At 44.0% G+C, this 20,571-nt stretch overlaps 1 protein-coding gene across 1 annotated transcript in view; it reads right to left on the reverse strand.

Annotated features, from left to right (window-relative positions):
- Positions 1-2,584: 2,584 nt before the first annotated feature.
- The window catches only part of LOC136620775 (cytochrome P450 2F2-like), a 46,304-nt gene continuing 28,317 nt past the window's right edge, over positions 2,585-20,571 (reverse strand). The window contains exons 7-10 of the mRNA XM_066595762.1: positions 10,968-11,109; positions 10,210-10,394; positions 5,595-5,736; positions 2,585-2,975 (exon numbers count right to left, since the gene is read on the reverse strand). Coding sequence (XP_066451859.1) covers positions 2,797-2,975; positions 5,595-5,736; positions 10,210-10,394; positions 10,968-11,109 — 648 coding nt within the window. The 3' untranslated portion in view covers positions 2,585-2,796. The remainder of the gene's footprint in view (positions 2,976-5,594; positions 5,737-10,209; positions 10,395-10,967; positions 11,110-20,571) is intronic.

Consider the following 20,571-nt stretch of genomic DNA (forward strand, 5'->3'; position numbering starts at 1 on the left):
TAGAAGGGGGCGGAGCCAGAACTCCGCTCGTGCCCAGACCGAAGAGAAGGGAGAAGACCCTTCTGCGCAAGCGCGTCTAATCGGGAGATTAGACGCTGAAATTAGACGGCACCATTGCAATGGGAACGCCAGCAACGGAGCAGGTAAGTGTACAACTTCTGTATGGCCAATATTTAATGCACGATGTATATTACAAAGTGCATTAATATGGCCATACAGAAGTGTATAACCCCACTTGCTGCCGCGAGACAACCCCTTTAAAGGGATAGTACTCTTTGGGCTAATTCATATGATGGCACAGAAACTCTATCGATAGCGTAAATTTTTTGCGCTGTAAAGATAACACGACTGGGCTGTTGTGCACGTGTCTGCGCTGTTTACTGCAGTTCTTGCGCCGAAGGGGATCGGTCATATCGGCATGGGACATCGAGACACAACTGGGCCATGATTGAACAGACTGTTGAGCCTAATTAGTCCCCGGTATTTTGAATTTCCCCCCAGCATTTTACCATACACTCATGTGAGTCTGCCCTAATGGCTTATTCACACAGGCATGTTTGGGTGAGCATTTGTGCGTACAAGTATGTATGTGCATTGGGCATAGAATAGAACCCATAGCGTTTTGCACATATCTGCACATACATATGTGCATTGACCTCTATGGGCATTTTTGGTGTGCGAATAAACACAAAAAACTTCAGATCCTGTTTTGTTTTTTTTTGCGCCCGCGAGACCTGCGCGTGCAACAAAAAAAATAAATGAGAATGTACCCATTGAGATTAAATGCACTAAAACATGCTCATTTGAAGGGTAATTTGTGTGTGCCGGTGCACAATACTGCGTGTATTTGTGCAGACACCACTAGTTCACATGGAATCACCGCTGCTCCGATTTGAATAGTTATTAGGGCCCCTGCACACGAGCATATGCGTTTATACGCTTACAAGAGGAAGACACGACTGCGCTCTGAATGGAGCACTATCATGTCTTCTTGCAAGTGTTTCTTCGCAGCTGGGTGTAATTTTTTTTTGCCAGACCCATCCAGATCGGAACGGGACACAACCACACCAATATTAAACCAGCTTAGCAGCCTAATTAGTCTTTGATGTTAGCAATTAACATAGCAAAATCATGCAACTACATGTCCGATTTTGTGCAGATGGGGAGCGTATTTTCACCCCCCATAGACCCATAGTAAGCCTCAGATGCATAAAAGTGCACAAAAACAGAGCATATCATGTATTTTCTCACCTGATGAAAATGTGGGTGCAAAAACGCTGATTAAGAGTGAACCCATTGAAATAAACATGTTCAATTTTTTACGGTTTTGCAGAAACAAAACGCCCATGTGAGTGTTTAAGCCAAAGCAGATGCCGCTGCGCTTGGGTTTGTGCAGCATTATGCGCATACCTGCATGTATTTATGTGCACATTTGCACCTCCCATTGACCTCTATGCATGTCTTAATTTTTGCGCCCATGAGAACCGCGCAAATCAGTGGGTTCTATTCTCCGCGTATTGCACACAGGATTTTTCCATATGCAAAAACACGCAGTTTCCCCCATGTGAAGCTGCGCAAAAACAAGAAATGTTGAGAAGAGTCATATACAGTAGGCCTCTTTCACACGACCATGGCAATGTGATGTGATGCAGGAAACATATGCAGGCATGATCTACCTTGTGCGTGCTCTCGTATCGCATCTCCCATTGTTTTCAATGGGGCTGGTGGCAGCATGGCACCACATGCTAGGTGCACACGATGCGATGCGAAGTCTCCCATTGAAAACAATAGTAGAAACTCTGCAGTCCTCCACCATGGCTGAAAGCCAAGGCAGAGGATTGCTACATCTCTGAAGTGATGCGAGGCGGTTTGATATAAAAACACCTTGAATCTGCGGGGAATTCAAATGATGGCGGTGCACTATTGTGCTTGCCCATGTGAAGTTAGCCAAGTTGGCGCTATACAAATAAAGATTATTTTTATTATTATTATGATTATTTTTAGGGCTCCATTCACACAAGGTAGTTTGGTTGTGGTAAAAACTGCACTAAAAAGTGCATTGGTGAAACAATGTGTATTTTTACTATGTTGGTGGTAAAATGTGGCAAAAACGCACGCAGTTTTGCAAATGCACTTTTTGATGCTTTTTTTTTTGTTACAACTAAACAGCCCATGTGATTGGAGGCTAAGGCTTCATTCACATATGCGTTTGAATGAAGGGCTCATATTGGGCATATTTTCTGTCCATATTCAGTCCATACTTTTAACTCATTGAATATGAACTCATTGAATAAGTCTGGTGTCACACGAGGGTAAGCACATTTACGTGCGCATTTGCGCAATGGGCATTGCGTATTTGCGTGCACAAAAAAAAATGCAACCATGGATGAGCTCTAAGGTAGGGATACACAACAAATTATAACATCCACAATGCTTAACATAAAGTCAAAACATATAAAAAAAAAAGACCAATCATGTATTGGTTAATATTAAAAGTGTATTCCAACAGTAGATCTTTATGACACATCAGTAGGACATGTCAAATGTCTGATAGATGTCAACCCCCCCCCCCCCCCCTCTCAGATCTCTACCTACTAGGAGTCAATGGGTCTTGTTACAACCATTGTGTGAATCAATGGGACAGAGAACATAAAAAGAAGAAGAGAGCAGGGGAATCATGAGCTCTGCTCTCTCCATAGCAGTTTATACAAGTGTTTTAATCATTTTACTTTTTATGTCCTTGTGACCAGTAAAGAGTTAACAGCATTTTCCGCAAAAGATCGGCCTCCCTATGTCCTAGCTGCGGGGTATGGCACAGATTTCAAAAGGTTTTGGAGAATTTGTAGACCCCAATGCAGGGGTAAGGTCCAGTTTAGCTCCTGGAGGGGCCTTAAATGTGAGCTGTTGTAAAAGACATGTGAAAAATAGAAACAGCTCCATTTTAGCCAAGGTCTCACCAGCACAACTTCTTCTACCTAAAACAATGAAAAAACAATAACGTCAATAAATACAAGTAATGAAAAGAATATAAAATGCTACTCAGTAAGAGTGCTACATTTCAGTAATGCTTGGGTATTTATGGGGTGTGTAGTGACCCGGAGGGTACTATAGGGTAGTCAGATACTCACAAGTCTTTATTACCTGTCTATGAGCTCCTCTGGAGAGATAGAATGTATGGTACAGGAAAGAGACCCTATCTTTCCCCTAATTCATGGGTTAAAGCTATTCTGCCCGGCAACAGCTTGCTTTGGATTGGCTGTTTGTCAGTAATTTCCCTGATTGGTCATGGGGCAGGCATTGTGAGAAGCCCGGGAAATTGAACAGGGTGAGGCAATAAGTGAGTCAGAGTCTGGAGGAGAAGTGCGGGAAAACGACAGGAAGTAAAGGAGTCAGGTTGAGATATCATCGAAAGATGGACGAGTGAGGAGGAATTATCAAGTTATCAGAGTTGAAGTTGGGAGGAAAACAACCAGAATAAGCATGGAGTGGAAGAGAAGATCAAATTACAGTCACCACAACAGTGGCCCCAGGGAATCTCGAGTCAGCGAAAGTACAAGTGGTTGGATCTTAGTCCACAGATAACGGAGACTGGCGGGTTCATTTTTAGTAAAATCGAAAGAGAGAGAGAGCATTGAAGGGAAGGAAATGTGCTATTCGTGTTTCTGGAGTAATTGTTAAAGAGAATGCTAACTGAAATCTGTAAACAGTGAACTGTATCTGCTCATTTGTTCTATAAGCATTGAGTAAACTGTGTACCTTTGGTCTACCGCAAAAGCTACGTGGACTTGTCTCAATTATTTCTTTACCATCAATCCAGGCTCACCCCCGCCCCCCCCAAAGGTACAGGCATCATGTGACACATCATTAACAAACGCCCTCATCGTTAGTTTAACATTGCCACTGTGGGCAACCAAGCTAGGCCCTATTCAGCCATTGCGGGGAGGGACTGTGGAGCCACTGTTGACATTCATCTTGTTTTACCCCATGGTCTTCCCCATAAGGGACTGCGCTTTGCTCGGACACCGCAGGTGCATATGACCCCTTACGGTTTTGTGGGTCCTCATTTACACTGGGCATTCCATAAAAGTACCACACTTATGTCCACCAATTACTGTAAAGTCATCTTGTTACTCAAAGGGGTTTTTCCATAATTGATTTACCAAAGTGCAGATGTTAAGTGTCTGATCACAGGGGGCTAATCCGCTGATCTTTAGAACAATGGTCCCAGGCTCCCCATTACTCTTCTGTGCATAACCACAAAGATTAGTTGAGGGGCAGATGAAAAGACAAGTTGCTGCTCCATTTAAGTAGCTGTATTTGGCTACCTTCTTCAGTTCCACATACTTTGAATGTAGTGGCAACATGCATGCTCTACCACTGCTCCATTCAAACTCATTTTTACTGAACTGATATTTATCACCTGTTTTGTGCATAAGTGGTAAAAATGTTGATTGTGGGACAATACCTTTAAAAGGGGCTTCTCCAGATGCCAGGAATTAGAGGTGCAGTTTACATATCTGGGTCTGGGCACCAGTTCTAAATCAAAGTTCTAATCACCTCAACTAGCTACCAAAATGACTCCTAGCAAGTGGCAGTGGCTCTTGCAACATAATGTTTCTTTGACTGATGCTGTCTTCTGCTGCAGCCCTGCTGGATCCAACCATAGCGCTCTTTTTTTCTCCATGGCACTTCTTCTCTTGTGCCTGCCAGTGAAGCTAAGTCTGTGACCTATTTACCAGGGAATTAACTTGCCTTCCCTTGCTTGACGATTGTGGTTCATTCCTTTTCTTGGCTCTTGTTCCTCAAACTACTAATTCGGATCCTGAATCTTAACTGATCTTGGTTTCATTCCCAGATTTCACTTGTGCATTTCTGCATTGCCCTTGTGATTTTTTTTACCTGGCAACTGTTGTACAATTTCTGACCCTAGCTCTTCAACTCCTATCCCAGATAAGGAGGGTCCAGCACTTGTTCTATTCCTACCCAAAAGAGGAAAGAACAGAAATGGCACAGGTACACTCTGCACTAGAGTTTTCACTTTCAACAGTCCTTATGAAACAATATATAGAGGGATGTAATCAGTAATCATGTATACATAAAATCTCTGATGTTTCGTAGTCATAATTCAGATCCTGAAGAGAAGCTTGCCAGTTGTGTATCTTCAGGTCTGGCCATTTTTGCAAACTCATGCTAGGAAAAGTGTTCTGAGCTATGAGGGTGACTTTTCAAGTTCCATTTAATATCCTTGGGTGGGATATCTTGTCACTTTGGACAATCCCTTTCTTATTTGAAGGGGTGATACCTGACAAATACCTATAGCTCATCCAAGATGTCTTTTTGTTGGCGCCACTAGTAATCAGCTGTAATTTAATGGAGGATCTGCGAGTAAATGTTCAATATTCTTGCAGTGCCACTGCAGGGCAAATAAAGTACTACACCATTACACATTACAACGAAAAAGCTGTAAAATGCAAGAAAATGCTGAGTTCTCTGGACTAAGAAGGCACTTTTAAATCTATATGGAGGACTCCCGTCTGTATGCTTAGAAATCTATTGTCCCCTCCTACAGTACAGTTATTAGTTATGAATGTTACCTATTGAGAAGGGTATGAAGGCCTTGTTCTTTTTGAAATTTCCTTCTGAGTCAAGAAAGTGTTCTGGATAAAACTCATCGGGTTTCTCAAAGTAGTCTTTGTCTTTGTGTATAGAATGCAGCACAGGAATGATAGGAGTTCCCTGGGAGTGGGAGAAAACAAACATTATTCAAAATACGATATGTTATATGGGTTACAGGTAGTAAGGTTTTAGGTTTGTATTAAAGGAGATGTCTCGAGGAAGCAGTGAATTTTTTTTTTTGCCCAGTCCCCCTAATTAAGCATACATTACTAAGCCCCCCTGTAAATGACTTTTCTAGCTGGTTTGTACTTACCGTTCCAGCGTTTCAGCAACTTATAAAAGTTTCCCCAAGATGGCCGCCAGCTCTTTTCCCGTCGCATGCTGCAGCCCGACGTGCGCGCTCCCGAGACGCTACCAGCTGTGTCTCCATGGCAACCAGACGCCCCGCAGCTGCCGACCAGTCACCCACCGCCAGGCAGCAGGTAACCGGCGCTAGCCCCCGGCTCCCCAGCGCTACGCTCCCGGCTCCCCAGCGCTACGCTCCCGGCTCCCCAGCGCTACGCTCCCGGCTCCCCAGCGCTACGCTCCCGGCTCCCCAGCGCTACGCTCCCGGCTCCCCAGCGCTAGACCCTGACAACAGACGAAGGCCCCGGAGCCCAGCGCTAGGTTCCGGAGCCCAGGTGAAGGCCCCGGAGCCCAGCGCTAGGCCCCGGAGCCCAGCGCTAGGTTCCGGGGCCTTCACCTGTTAGAGAAGATCACCCCCCGACCCATCACTTACCTGGGCGGCTTCTCGGGGCTGCTGGGCTGGGCTTCTCCGCTGGGCAGCTCCAGTTTCTGCACCTTCCTCTAACAGAGGATGGTACAGAATGGCCGCTCCAGCGCGCTCCCGAGCAGTGACAGCTCGTCTGCGCATGCGCAGAAGAGCTGTAGCGGGGAGCACACTGAAGCGGCTCGTGCTGAAAGGAGAAGACCGGACTGCGCAAGCGCGTCTAAAAAAGCAAGCTGCCAGCAAATTTAGACGGAACCATGGAGACGAGGACGCTAGCAATGGAGCAGGTAAGTGGAATAACTTCTGTATGGCTCATATTTAATGCACGATGTATATTACAAAGTGCATTAATATGGCCATACGGAAGTGTATAACCCCACTTGGTTTCACGAGACAACCCCTTTAAGTTTGATTATAGTTGATATAACAAATCTTTTTCCTTTGTTTCACACTACGATTTCTGCATTCTGGTTCAGACTGGAAATATGCTTTAAAAGACATCATCTCAGAACAACAACTTACTGTATCACCACAGGATAGGTGAAGAGTGTCTGGTCAGTGAGGGTTTAACCCGTTCTCCTAGTATGAATGATGCAGCAGTCAAATATGTTCATTGCTGCTCCTTTTTAAATTCTATAGGACCACAGAAGATAGCCAAACACTGTACTCTACTATTTGCAGCAGGTCCCCTAGAGTGTTAATGAGCAACGTGTAGCCACAACCATATGTGTACCGCTGTTTTGGGTAAATTTACCCCTTATCGATACAGGATGTCCAGTTAAATGGTGTGTCTTTGGGGTTTGTGTGCAGGGAGATCAGAGCCGATTCTGCTCCATATGATACGGGTGCCAGCTGCTTCTTACATCTGACACTCCTCTGCAACCGACACAATTAGTCTGGCTGCTGATCGCGGCTGGGAACTTTACCTGTAATAGTGATAATAATAATAATCTTTGTATAGCGCCAACTTATTCCGCAGCACTTTCAAGCATCAGACAAATACAGACAATACAACAATTACATGTGATATAATATCTGGACAAATATCTGTCTGGGATGATTTAGTAAATCCTGCACTGAGCAGGGGGTTGGACCCGATGACCCTGGAGGTCGCTTCCAACTCTACCATTCTATTCTATTCTATTCTATAATGAAAACAAAGATCTGGTACCGTGTTAGCCAGTAGAGCAAAATATGATTGTTCTCAGCAAGAGAAACGACGTCATCTTGTAGATATGATACCTTTTAATGGCTAACAAAAATACATGATGTAATTATAGCGAGCTTCCGAACCGACGCAGGGTTCTTCTTCAGGCTTAAATGGATTGGATCTGAAGAGGCATGCATATTTATACACACTTATAACATACATACTTATGACAAGGCACAGATATGGATGTGATTGGTTCGCACTTAAAAGGAATTCTGCAACAGCAAACAAACTTTTTTTTGTCTAGGCACTGATAGCGAAGTGAAAGTTTTATGGTCCCTAAATTACTGTTGGAGGGGGGGAGGTCAGCAGTCTTGAATTGCTACAGGATATACACAAACATTTTTAGCTAAACACTGATAAGGGAGTGAAAGTTTATGGTCCCTGAATTACTGTTGATAAGACCCCCATCAACAGTAATTCAGGGACCATAAACTTTCACTCCCTTATCAGTGTTTAGCTAAAAATGTTTGTGTATATCTTGTAGCAATTCAAGCCTACTGACCTCCCCCCTCCAACAGTAATTTAGGGACCATAAAACTTTCACTTCGCTATCAGTGCCTAGACAAAAAAAGTTTGTTTGCTGTTGCAGAATTCCTTTTAAGTGAGAACCAATCACATCCATATCTGTGCCTTGTCATAAGTATGTATGTTATAAGTGTGTATAAATATGCATGCCTCTTCAGATCCAATCCATTTAAGCCTGAAGAAGAACCCTGCGTCGGTTCGGAAGCTCGCTATTATTACATCATGTATTTTTGTTAGCCATTAAAAGGTATCATATCTACAAGATTACGTCGTTTCTCTTGCTGAGAACAATCACATTCTATTCTATATACAATCAGTTTGAAACAAACGGGGTAGGGGTGGTACAAGAGGTGCAAGAGGGGGGATGGGGAATGGGGGAACACAGGCAATACGAGAATTACATGTGGAAATCAGTTATTAGAAAGTAAATGGCGTGGGGGTGGTAAGGAGGTGCAGGGGTAGAGGTCGTGTGCGATAGGCAGGGTGGAAGGTATGGGGAGCCATAGGGAGGGGCAGGGGGACTACGTCAGGAGATTTGGTATGCCTCCCTGAAGAGGTGCATCTGAAATTTTGTGCATCTGGAATTGTCCAGATGCCTTGGGGTAGACCATTTCAGAGGATGTCCAACAAAAAAGAGATTCTACCAGCGGTATAGAAACCTGTAGCCTTTATTAATACAGTGTTACAGCTTCATAGGTTACCAAAAGGGACGCATTTCGGCCGTAAGGCCTTGGTCACCCACTGAGTAATGGAGCGTCTAGGCTCCTTAAAACGCAAGTATAATTAAAAACATGTGAAACCTACTCATTCCTGTTTCCTCTTAATTTGTATGTCTAAGTATTCCAGAGGATGGGTGCTGCTCTGGTGAAGTCTGGTAAAGTAGGCAAGCACGTGAGGTTCGTATTAGAGAGGTGCTTAGTCTGAGTGTGTTAGTGGATCGGACTGTGCGGGCTGGGTGGTGTACAGACAGGAAGGAGGCAATGTACGGTGGTGCAGCACCATGGAGCGCTTTGTGGGTGAGGGTTAGGAGTTTAAATTTAGTTCGGCAGTTGATGGGCAGCCAATGCAGTGACTGGCATAGTGCAGAAGTGTCTGAGTAATGGCTGGAGACAAAAATAAGCCTAGCTGCTGCATTTAGTTTAGAATAGAGGGGAGCGAGTCTGGTGCAGAGAAGGCCAATGAATAGCGAGTTGCAGTAGTCGAGTTGGGAGTGGATGAGGGTGACCACTAGTGTCTTTAACGTGTCCATGGTGTTGGAATGGACGGATTTTAGCAATATTTCTGATGTGCATATGGCATGTTTGGGCCAGAGATTGGATGTGGGGGGTAAAAGCGTGGTCAGAGCCCAGTGTGACACCAAGGCAGCGGGCGTGCTGTCTGGGGGTTATGATGGTGCCTGACACTGGAATGGAGATGTTATGGGGAGGTCAGTTGGAAGGTGGGAAGATGAGAAGGTCAGTTTTAGAGAGGTAAAGCTTGAGAAAAAGGGAGGACATAGTGTTAGAGACAACGGACAGACAGTCCGTGATATTTAGAAAGAATGGTTCGGAGATTTGACGGGAAGACGTGTATAGTTGGGTGTCATCGGTGTAGAGATGGCAATGGAGGCCAAATTTGAGGAATGTTTGTCCAATTGAGGCGGTGTAGATAGAGAAGATATGGGTACCAAGTACCAAGCCCTGAAGTACCCCGACAGCAAGAGGAAGTGGAGAGGAGATAGAACCAGCAATGGAGAAGCTGAAAGAGATGTCAGAGAGGTAGAAGGAGAACCAAGTGAGAACAGTGTCCTTTAGGCCAATAGAGCAGAGCATAATGAGAAGGAGGTCATGGTCGACAGTGTCAAATGCAGCAAAGAATTCAAGGAGGATTAGTAGGGAGTAGTCGCCTCTCGACTTTTCCGCAATACCAAACCTAGCCACTGCAGTGAGAATGGAGCTGTCTGCTTCCTGCAAAAATCAGCTCAGTTTACAAATACACTGGTCTAGAAAACAGCAGATCGGTGGGGGTCCCATTTATGACATTTATTGAGGACAGGTCATTAATAGTTTAGAACTGGACAACCTTTTTAATGGCTTGTGGTGCTTACCTTTGGAATAAAATAACCTCTGAATGTAACATCTTGAGAAGCTGCATGTGCTATAGTAGTCGGTGCAATATCCCCAAGTCGTTGAATTTCGTGAATTACAGCATGAGTATATGCCATTTGTTTCCTGTGCTCCATTTGTGGTTGAGACAATCCAATCACTTTATCAATTTCATTTTGCACTTTTTCTATCAAGAGAAAGTTATGATTATAGTTTAATTAATGAGAATATTGTTTATAGTTAAGGGCATCATATAAAGAGGTTTCCTGAAAATAGGCAAAAAAGTTAGCTTTTTATCAGAAACAGCACCACTCTTGGCCATAGAACATGTCTGGTATTGAAGCACATAACGCTTAATTGAATAGTGAAGAAAAAACTAAACAATGAGGGAAAGAGACAGGGAGTGACAAAACAAGCTGTTTATACAGCTGTGTAACAGAGACAGGTATATTTTTTTGAAGCGGGGAGTTTTCAGGTTGCTTTTGAAAGTTTGGATAGTGGGAGATGGAGTGATCTGTTGAGACAGCCTCGAAATAGGAGACAAGCCAAATCTGTCCATATTTTTCCACTTCAGTGGCCAAATATAACATTACATGCCAACCATTTCATGAATGGTTGGCCATCTATGTAATGCATGGATAGGACAGGTCCACCAGAGGAAGAATTGGAACCTCCTATGCCCTAAAAGGGCATATGAACAGGGGTCGTCATTGTTGGATATAATTAAAAGCCAAGTTAAAGTGTGTACAGTTTGTCTTACTTTGTATTTCTGGGTATTTTGCCATTAGCAGCAGAGCCCATTTCAGTGTGGTTGATGAGGTCTCCATTCCAGCACCAAACAGATCTCTCATAAGCACAGTCAAGTTCTCATTGTGGTAATACTGAGTGGGATCTTGCTTTCTCTGTGTAAAATAAAAGTTAAACATGTCTAAATAAAGCATTTACCTTTAAGTAAAACCTCGTACATGTACAGTGTATAATTAGTAAACTTAAGGCTGCTTGTCATGATCGCCGATCGATAAAATAGACCAATCTTTGCAAAATCGTGCCATGTCATCGCAACCCGATTTTTAGCAAAAATCCCTGAAAGGTATTCCTTTGTGTGCATTGTCTTCAATGAATGTGGCTCATAGCTGGGGTACTAGGTTCAAATCTAATCAAGGACAACATCTGCAAGGACTTTGAAAAACCTTATCCAGATGTTGCCCATGGTCAGATTTTAACTTAGATCTTCAGCACAGTAAGACAGCAGTGCTAACTACGAGCCACCACACCCCTTCTTTACATTTCAGAGGAGAAGAAGAACAGGAAGAATAAATGCAAAGAAAATTGCATCATTCAGAAGTTGCCCTTGGACACATTTGTTAACACTGATATCTAGCAATATTGGAGTTCTAGGTTGAAATGTGTCCAAGGGCAACATCTGTGGTTCAAAAAGAATTTTATTGAAGCTGAATTTTCTTTAAACACTGTATATATAGATTCATAAAATTACAATAATACATGACTGTAGTACAGACTGTTTCTATTGTGGTATAATCTATAATACATTGACTATGCAGCCAGTTACTTTGTCTTTAACTTACAACATAAAACTAGAAACTCCTATATTGGAGAAAGTGAAAGGGAGAAGAAGAAAAAGTATGAGGATGTATGAAAGACAAGGAAAAAGAGAGGAGTGGGGTAGAAGAGGGGGAGGGGACCAAGGTTTGTTGTTCGACATGCACTGGGGTTCACTAAGCAGGCTACGACCTATCAGGGTTGATGGGTGAGTACAGATTCCCCAAAATAAGTTATAGGGTGCCCGGTTGATTTGGATGTTACCAAGGGATCTAAAATAGTGAAAAAGTTGTAGATACTGATACCACGCTTTGGTTGGGGGGTACTGCCCATATAATATCAACTGTCAGTACTTAATACCAGGACCCGCAACAAAGTCATGTACCTGAGGGACTGGGTCTGTTATTCTAGCCATCAAGAAGGTGCCTCGGAAAAAGGTCGGGACATCTGGGTTGACCACCAATAAAGTAAGAGGACACAGGCTGGTGATCAACCCTAATTTGTTGGCCTGACCTACCCCATCAAGTTGTCAAGGAAAGGTGATAGCCCTAGGTTCCTATGTCTCTCCCTACCTGGTCGCCAGTGGAGCCCGAGCCCCTAGTATAAAACTAAGTCCTGTTCAGCCTCAACCCACAATTTATGAGCCCTACCGTGGAACACATCTAGTATGCATTTAGTCCAGGAGGCTCTGTAATATAACAAAAAAATTGATAAATCCATGCCTCCAGCTTCCATAGGGCTAGTGAGAGCCTTCCAGTTTTGTCTAGGCTTGTGACCTCCCCAAATAAACCTCATCATGGATTTCCTGCTTTGCATTAAGAATGTCCCACTAAGTTTTATGGGTACTGTCTGCAGAATATACAGAAACCTGGATAGAGAGTTCTTTTTTTTTTCAAATGAGAAGCATCAATTTACATACTGATCTCGCAGGATCAATCACCCAGAAAATTACAACTTCCTTGGACAAACGTCTCTGGTGATGAATCGTGCACTATATTCTTGACATTGTCCTTTGTTTCTTTTCTTGGTTTCTACATTCTTTTTTATTTGGTGGCCGAAGCAGTAGCTTCTAGTCCTTTCTATGAGGAGGAAGTTTCAGGACAGGCTTGACTCATAATGTCCTTGGTCTCTTTCTTAGGGTCCAGTGGTGGTGGTGGTGGTGGGGATTGAGGAGAGGGTATGTGAAGTGGGTACATTGGCAACAAGAGACAGACCAGAGGACATTTTTCCTTATGGTTGGGGTTCTCTGCTCCTTGCTTACTCTCTGCTCACCGTTAGCCTGCCCAATGTTTCCCTCAGTTCCTCCATTAGGTACCATTCTGTATATCTAAAGGGGGTTATTATTGTGGATATTTCCACTTCTGAGAAGTGCCTTTCTACTTCTATTCTTTCTATGGTCATTATGTGGGTGAGAGAGTTCATTTTGACCATGTTTACCCTTCCAATCCAGGAAAATGGTAGAGTCTTCCATCTATCAATATTGGCTTCTAGTGCCGTGAGGATCGGTCTATAATTTCTTTCAAAAACTTGTGTCCAAACTTTTTGTCTGCTGTGATCACAATCCCCCGATACTTAATCTTATCCTCCTTCCAGGCTACAGAGAATGTGGGCCTCAGCGCCTCCACCTCAGGGGATGGGAGGTTCACACTAAGTACTTCTAATTTGTTTAATTTCAGCTTGAAGTTAGAAAGCCTCCCAAACATCTCAACTTTGTCCTGCCCTAACACATTGAATGTTAGAGTTCACTCTAAGAGCATTTGCCAATGTCTCCATCCCCATAATATATAGGAAGGGAGATAGGGGATATCCTTGTCTCGTGCCATTGTTAATCTGTATAGGGGGTGACAATTGTCCGTTAGCGCGGACCCATGCTGGAGGGTCAAAATAAAAGGCCAAGATCCAACTCAGAAATCCAGGGTCAAGACCAACACTCTCCAGCGTCAACAATTCCCAATCTATCCAGTTGAATGCCTTCTTGGCATCGACCTAGAGGAGGCATAGTGGGTCCCCATCTCTCCGTGCTCGCAATACCATGGCCAGAGTTCTAATCATGTTGCCCCATGCCTTCCTACCCGGGACAAAGCCTACCTGATCTCTTTGAATCATCGAGGTAATGAGGGGCCTGAGGAGAGCTGCAAGCATACAAAAGAATATTTTGGTATCTACATTCAACAGGGAAATCGACCTATAATTGCTGTACACTGATGGATCTTTTCCCTGTTTGGGTATGACTGTAATCACTACCTGGAGTGCCTGGGCAGGGAATGGAGAAGAATATGATATTGCATTAAATGTATCCAACATTAAGTTTGCTAACTTCACACCACAAAGTTTATAAAAGCAGGGTGTACAGCCGTTCAGATCCAGACTGATGCTTATTTTAAGGGACTGGATCACTTTAGTTACTTCTTGAAGGGAGAAGTCACCCTCCAGCGTGTGTCTATCTGTTTCTGGGAATTTATTGGGGGAGAAGCTAGATAAAAAGGTGTCACACTCCTAGTTCCTAGCTTGAATAGGCTCCATTTAACCCTCTGAAAAATTATATAGACTATGGAAGCTGTTGACTATTTTAGAGTTGTAGTAGACCAGACCATCCCCTCTGGACTGAATAGAAAAAAAATATATGTTTCAGGAGACCTCGGGTTATGGGCTCTAGCTAAACCTCTGCTGCATCTGTTGCCATATTCATAGAAACTCCCACTGGCTCTATCTCTCTGACATAGCAGATCCAGAGATCTCTGGATCTCTGATCCAGAAGAAGGAGGATTTTGCTGCGAGATCGCAGTAGATTTTTGGTCCAAGGGTAGTGTTTTATTTGAGGATTAAAAAGCCTCTCCAGTGTATTGGCTCTCTCCTTTTTCAGATGTGCTCAGTGAGAAATGAAAATACCCCATAGCACACATTTCAGTGCTTACCATTTCATGGGGGCTGGTGTGCTGTCAGAGGCATGATCCTCTTTTGAAGTGCTCAATGGCCCTCTGAACATCCTGTAGGCATATAGCATCATTGAGCAAGTTGTCATTTAGTCGCCAACTATGACTAGTTTTCCCATTCCGTCTACCACTTAATGACCCTTAGACCAGAGTGTGATTTGACCATAGAAAAGCACCCATGGAGCTTGAATGGTCTGTCTAATAGTATATGTGAAATTGAATAGCTAATCCAAACAGTGGTACCTGATGTGGGCTGTGGAGTGGAAACTATAATCCCTCACTTTAAAGTGTAATGTTCACCATAAATCTATCAATCGCATGTTTGTGAGTTGTTTATGTAGTCTATGTGTGGCTATGGGGGAAACCCCCAATTTACCCAAAGAGGAGTCAAGGATCAAATCATTAGGTCGTGCCCAGTATTATGTTGGACCCATCCACAAAGCTCACCAGTGCCCCCAGCATTGAGATTCTAAAGCAAACCAGTGCCTGATTAGGAAAGTAAATGTTTGCAATAGTGAATACATCAGAGCCTATTTTAATTTTTAAGAATAGATATCGCCCCTTGGGATTGATCTCAGACGAGAGGACACTATGTGGAAGTTGTTTGTGGGTGGCTATGGAAGTGCCACCAGATTTTTTCAGGGGATGGGGGCTATGGAACCATGTAATATAGTGTTGGGAACTACACTTAGAATGTGTCCAGTCTGAAAGTGTGTTTCCTGCAGAAGCGCTATCATGATTTTATTTTTTTTCAAATGACGTGCCCCGTTTTAGCAGGTTTATTCAGACCCTTCATGTTGAAGGTGCCAAAGGTAATGTTAGGCATCAAGTGATTTCAGGAAAAAACTGCCCAGCGGTGGGTAACAAGGGGTAAAGGAAGGTGGGATCAGAAGAACAGAGAAAGAGTTTCTGAAGAGAAAAGAAACTTTTCTCAATATAGCTGTCACAAATGCTATTGTGGTGTGACTGAAGTATTGGCTATTTGCCAGAGATTACACAATAAGCGCAACAACACACCCTGAGTGGGAAATGAAAGAATACTGCTAAGTAGAAGTGCAGCCCCCACTCACCTCAATTTGTTTTAACGTACTGTGACCTCAATGAGGCCTGGAATAAAGAACTCTGGGCGCTGGCTGCCAACTTAATATAACTACATAGTAATCTGAAAATTAAAATACAAATGCGACAGACGTCCGTAAATTTATCTCATAATCATAGCAACAGCCCCCTCTCTGGGTCACTGATGCGGCCAAGTGTCCCCCTGGTTTGGAAGTCAAATTAGGCCCCAGGGGGCATGTTCTGTCTTCTTACACGTTCACACAGTGTGCAGTCCGACATTCAGCTTAACCATTTCTGTCTTCCAAATAAACAAACTGTTCTTCTTAATCTGACAGGTTTATTGGTTAACAGATCGTAGCATACAAGCGTGCATTCGATGCGACTGAGGCTTGTGATAATGCGTGGATTGATTGATTGGTAAAACTATAGGAATACAGATAATTTGCATAAGTATGATGCATAGGAAACACTACATAACATTAACATGGAGGTACATGGTAAAATGGCTGCTCCACATAGTGCTGCATGGCTAACTAAACAGTTATAACTCCCTGAGTAACAATACAACTGGCTACTGAACAGCTCTGCATAACATTCTGTCTCTGAAACAAGGGTAGTTCTCTTACCAGATATGCTTTTACAAAGATGGTGGATTTTGAAGAGGAGAGAGCAAAGACTGGAAGTTCTGGCCGAAAGTTCCTTCTTCCCACAATGCCTTGCAAACTACCCATACTACATCACTCTTTATGGTAGAAAAACAAGTTGTAATACATTTGTAACACAGCTAGATGGTGCTGTAACCACTAAACACCTAGAATGGAATGTTATGTAGCTTCGGTTTATGTGGGGCAGAACACTCCCCATCTGACGTCAACGGACGTCACTATTGGGTCTTTCCGGTGAAAACAACAAAACAAGTTCCGCGACTGGCCTGAGGAATAGTTTGCCTCCCCCAGGCTTCCACACTTTGACCTCGAACTTGCGTACCTTCCCATCCTTGCTCGGGAATGTGTTGGTGATGAGTATGAGCAGATTTGTGACGTGATGGTGCCCGGGAATTACCATAGGATGTTTCTCCTTAAATTCCACTTTGGCTGCTTGTAGACGACCTCTTATTCTTAGGGACCCATCTTGGTCAATGGAGGGATCAAGCTTCTTCAAAGCGCTATCCTTGAAGACTGTTTGGCCTTTGCTGAGGTAGTCTATTTCTTTAGCATAACATTCATGCTGTATAGTGCGAATTATTATTCCCTTGGCTCTGTCCAGATTGGTAGCAGTAAAGGCGTGTTTGCAGTGATGCCAACCCTTGCAAGATCTTTGACTCACAGGTAATGTTGACCTATAAGACTGAGCTATATGGCTTAGACAGGCTATAGCACGAACGAGCGACATCAAAGTGGAGAATCTGTTGAAACGATGGGATTTGAGTTGATGTTCCAAAGTCACCGTGCATAGAGCAGATACTTCAGGTCGGATTTCTTCATCGGTATCTGGGTTTACCAATTCAAATGAGTCGGATCCAATGCTGTAAGACGTTGAACTGTACAGAAATGCAGGACCCGTAAACCATGTTGTATCCTTAAGGTCACCCGCTGCTACAGATCTAGTTGCATGGTCTGCCGGATTATGGTGCGTAGGAACATAGTGCCATTGCTTGGGACAAGTGGATCTCCTGATCCTTAGCACCCTATTGCTGACATAGACGTAAAAGTGTCTGGTTTCGTTGCGAATATATCCTAAGACTACCTTGCTGTCTGTGTAAAATTCGACTTCCTCGATTTCCAGATTCATTCCTGACGTTATAAGTTCAGCCAACTCTACCGCAAGCACAGCAGCGCATAGTTCCAGTCTGGGTATTGTGTGCTCGCGGAGTGGCGCCAGTTTGGCTCTGCTCATAACAAACCCTATATGGCATTGTTCCTTGACGTCTATGGTCTTTAGGTATGCTATGGCAGCAATCGCCTTGACTGATGCATCACAGAAGATTTACAGTCTTTGCATCTTGACTTCCGTTGAAGGCACGGAAGCATATGGACGTGCCACGTGAAGACTGGACAAAGCTTCAAGAGACTTTCTCCAACCTGTCCACATTTCTTTTTTCTCCAGGGGAAGTGGATCATCCCAATCAGACGTTTCTGTGGTAAAGTCTCTTAGCATCATTTTTCCTTAGATGGTAACAGGTGTTACGAATCCCAGAGGATCATATAAACTGTTTATGGTAGACAGGACCCCTCTGCATGTGAAAGGCTTTTCTTCCTTGCTGATCTGGAAGGTAAATGTGTCCGCCTTTAAATCCCAGAGCAGACCAAGGCTCCGTTGCATGGGAAGGGAGTCTGTGCTAAGATCCAAGTCCTTTAGATCGCTAGAATGATCTTGGGGTGAGAAGGCCTCCATTAACTCACGGCTGTTAGAGGCGATTTTGTGCAACCTCAGATTAGATTGAGCGAGCATTTCTTGAGCTCCTTTCAGGAGATTGATTGCGGTCTCGTTCGTGGGTGTAGACTTCAAGCAGTCATCCACATAGAAGTCCCTTTTCTACAAAGGACCTGACATCAGACCCGTATTTTGCTTCACCCTCTCGGGCTGAGTGTCTGAGACCATAGATGGCAACTGCAGGGGAAGGACTGTTTCCAAAGATGTGCACCCTCATTCGGTACTCTATGATATCCTCGTTAGAGTCATTGTTGCGGTACCAAAAGAACCTTAAGTAGTTTCTATGCTCTTCCTTGACGAGAAAGCAGTGGAACATTTGTTGTATATCGGCCATAAATGCTACAGAATCCCTGCGGAAGCGGAGGAGTACCTCTAGAAATCTGTTGTTGAGGTCTGGACCGGACAGTAAGACATCATTTAGCGAGACGCCTTCACATCTTGCACTCGAATCAAATACTACCCTTATCTGTCCTGTTTTTTTTGGGTGATAAACGCCGAATATGGGCAAGTACCAACACTCCTGGGAGTCTTGGAGCATGGGTGCCACTTCTGCGTGGTTGTTCTCGAATATTCTTTCCATGAAGGTGAAGAAATGTTCCTTTGTCTCTGGTGTTCTCTGGAGTTTGTGTTTGAGGGAAATAAATCGGCTGTAGACGAGTTCTTTGTTGTTAGGCAGGCGTCATCTCTGGGTTTTGAACGGTAGAGGTGCGACCCAGCTTTTGGACTTGTCCTTTACTATTTCTTGATCCATGATATCCAAGAACAGCTTGTCTTCTATGGATATCGCGACCCTGTTGTCCTCTCTTGTCCTGTGAAAGACTGTGCACCCTAAGTGATCTTGCTCACCGTCGCAGGCGTGGTCTTCACAGGAATGATCTGCGAAGGGACAAGGCACGGGAGTGCTTTGTGGCAACTCTTTTATCAGGAAACTGTTGTGGCATGGCTGGAATAGGGAAGGACGTCCACTTTCAAGTGTATTGGTAAGCATGCTGTTTACTGAGGTTGGCTTGTGTGCTCCTCCTAGACAGACGTCTCCAATGATGACCCATCCTAGGTCAAGTCTCTGGGCGTATGGAGCATTCTGGGAACTGTTAATCTGTCCTCTAGCCTTGTGAACTCGTAGTATGTCTCTTCCAAGGAGTAGGATTATTGGGGCTTTTGGATCAAGTTTCGGTATCAGGTGAGCTATACGTCTGAGGTGGGGGTGGTATGCTGCTACCTCTGGTGTAGGTATCTCAGACCGGTTGTCAGGAATGTGGTTGCATTCCAGTATGGTTGGCAGGGGCAAGCAGGTCTGACCATCTATGGACTCTACCATGTATCCAGTTGCCTTCCTCCCCGCCGTCTCAACGGTACCTGTGCACGTCCTTAAGTAGTAAGGAGAACCAGGCCCTACGATGTTGAAGGTGTCGAAGAAGGTGGATTTAGCTAAATACCTGTTGCTTTGGTCATCTAAGATTGTGTACACCTTGATCGCCTTATCTCGGTGGCCAACAGGATAAACCCTGACAAGGCAGATTTTGGAGCATGACTTCCCTCCTGTGAGTCCTTTACAGATCTCTGTACACTGAGAAGTGACTATTGCTGTGTCTATCTGCTCTCTGTCCTGTTCCTCTGCATGGGATGATCCCTGAGAGGGTGGTCCAGGGTGTAGAGCCGTGTTGTGCTCTGTGCTACCGCATTCAATGCATGTCAAACTAACCTTACAGTTCCTGGCGAAGTGCGACGTTGTAGTGCAGCACCTGAAACAGATGTTGTTTTCTTTCAGGAATTCTTTGTGATCCTCTAAAGACTTCTCTCTGAAGGCTCTGCATTTTAGAAAAGAATGTGGTTTCTTGTGCAGGGGGCATTGTTTGGTAGGATCCTCGTGTTTGTTCTCTTCTTGATGAGGCTTAAACGACCTGTAAGGAGAACCTGTGGAGGCAACATTAGTTTTGTGGACCGCTACTGGTGTTTTAAGAGGTTTGACACCAGGGGTAGTGGGACAAGACAATGTAAAGTCAAAACTGGGATCGTTTCTGATCCTTGCCTGTTGAACAACAACGCCTACAAATACCCGAAAGGGGGGAAATGGTACATTATGAACCTGTTTATAATGGGAACCAATGCGTGATCCACTTCTCCTGTAAGTTATAAGGGAGTTTTTGGACAATTGGATTAACACCCCTGGCGGTGTCCAGGAATGCTAGCCCTGGCAGATCTCCTTCTGCCTGAGCAACCTGTACCTCTGTTAACAAGTCACTAAGTTCCCTGAGTTTCTGGTAACTCTTACCTACTATTTTGGGAAAATTATCAATTCTCTTAAATAAAGCATTTTCTATAGCTTCTATTGACCCATAACACTCATCAAGTCTTTCCCACACCATCTTTAGGCCTTCG

Source organism: Eleutherodactylus coqui, chromosome 1, assembly GCF_035609145.1.
Source record: "Eleutherodactylus coqui strain aEleCoq1 chromosome 1, aEleCoq1.hap1, whole genome shotgun sequence".
Lineage (NCBI taxonomy): Eukaryota > Metazoa > Chordata > Amphibia > Anura > Eleutherodactylidae > Eleutherodactylus > Eleutherodactylus coqui.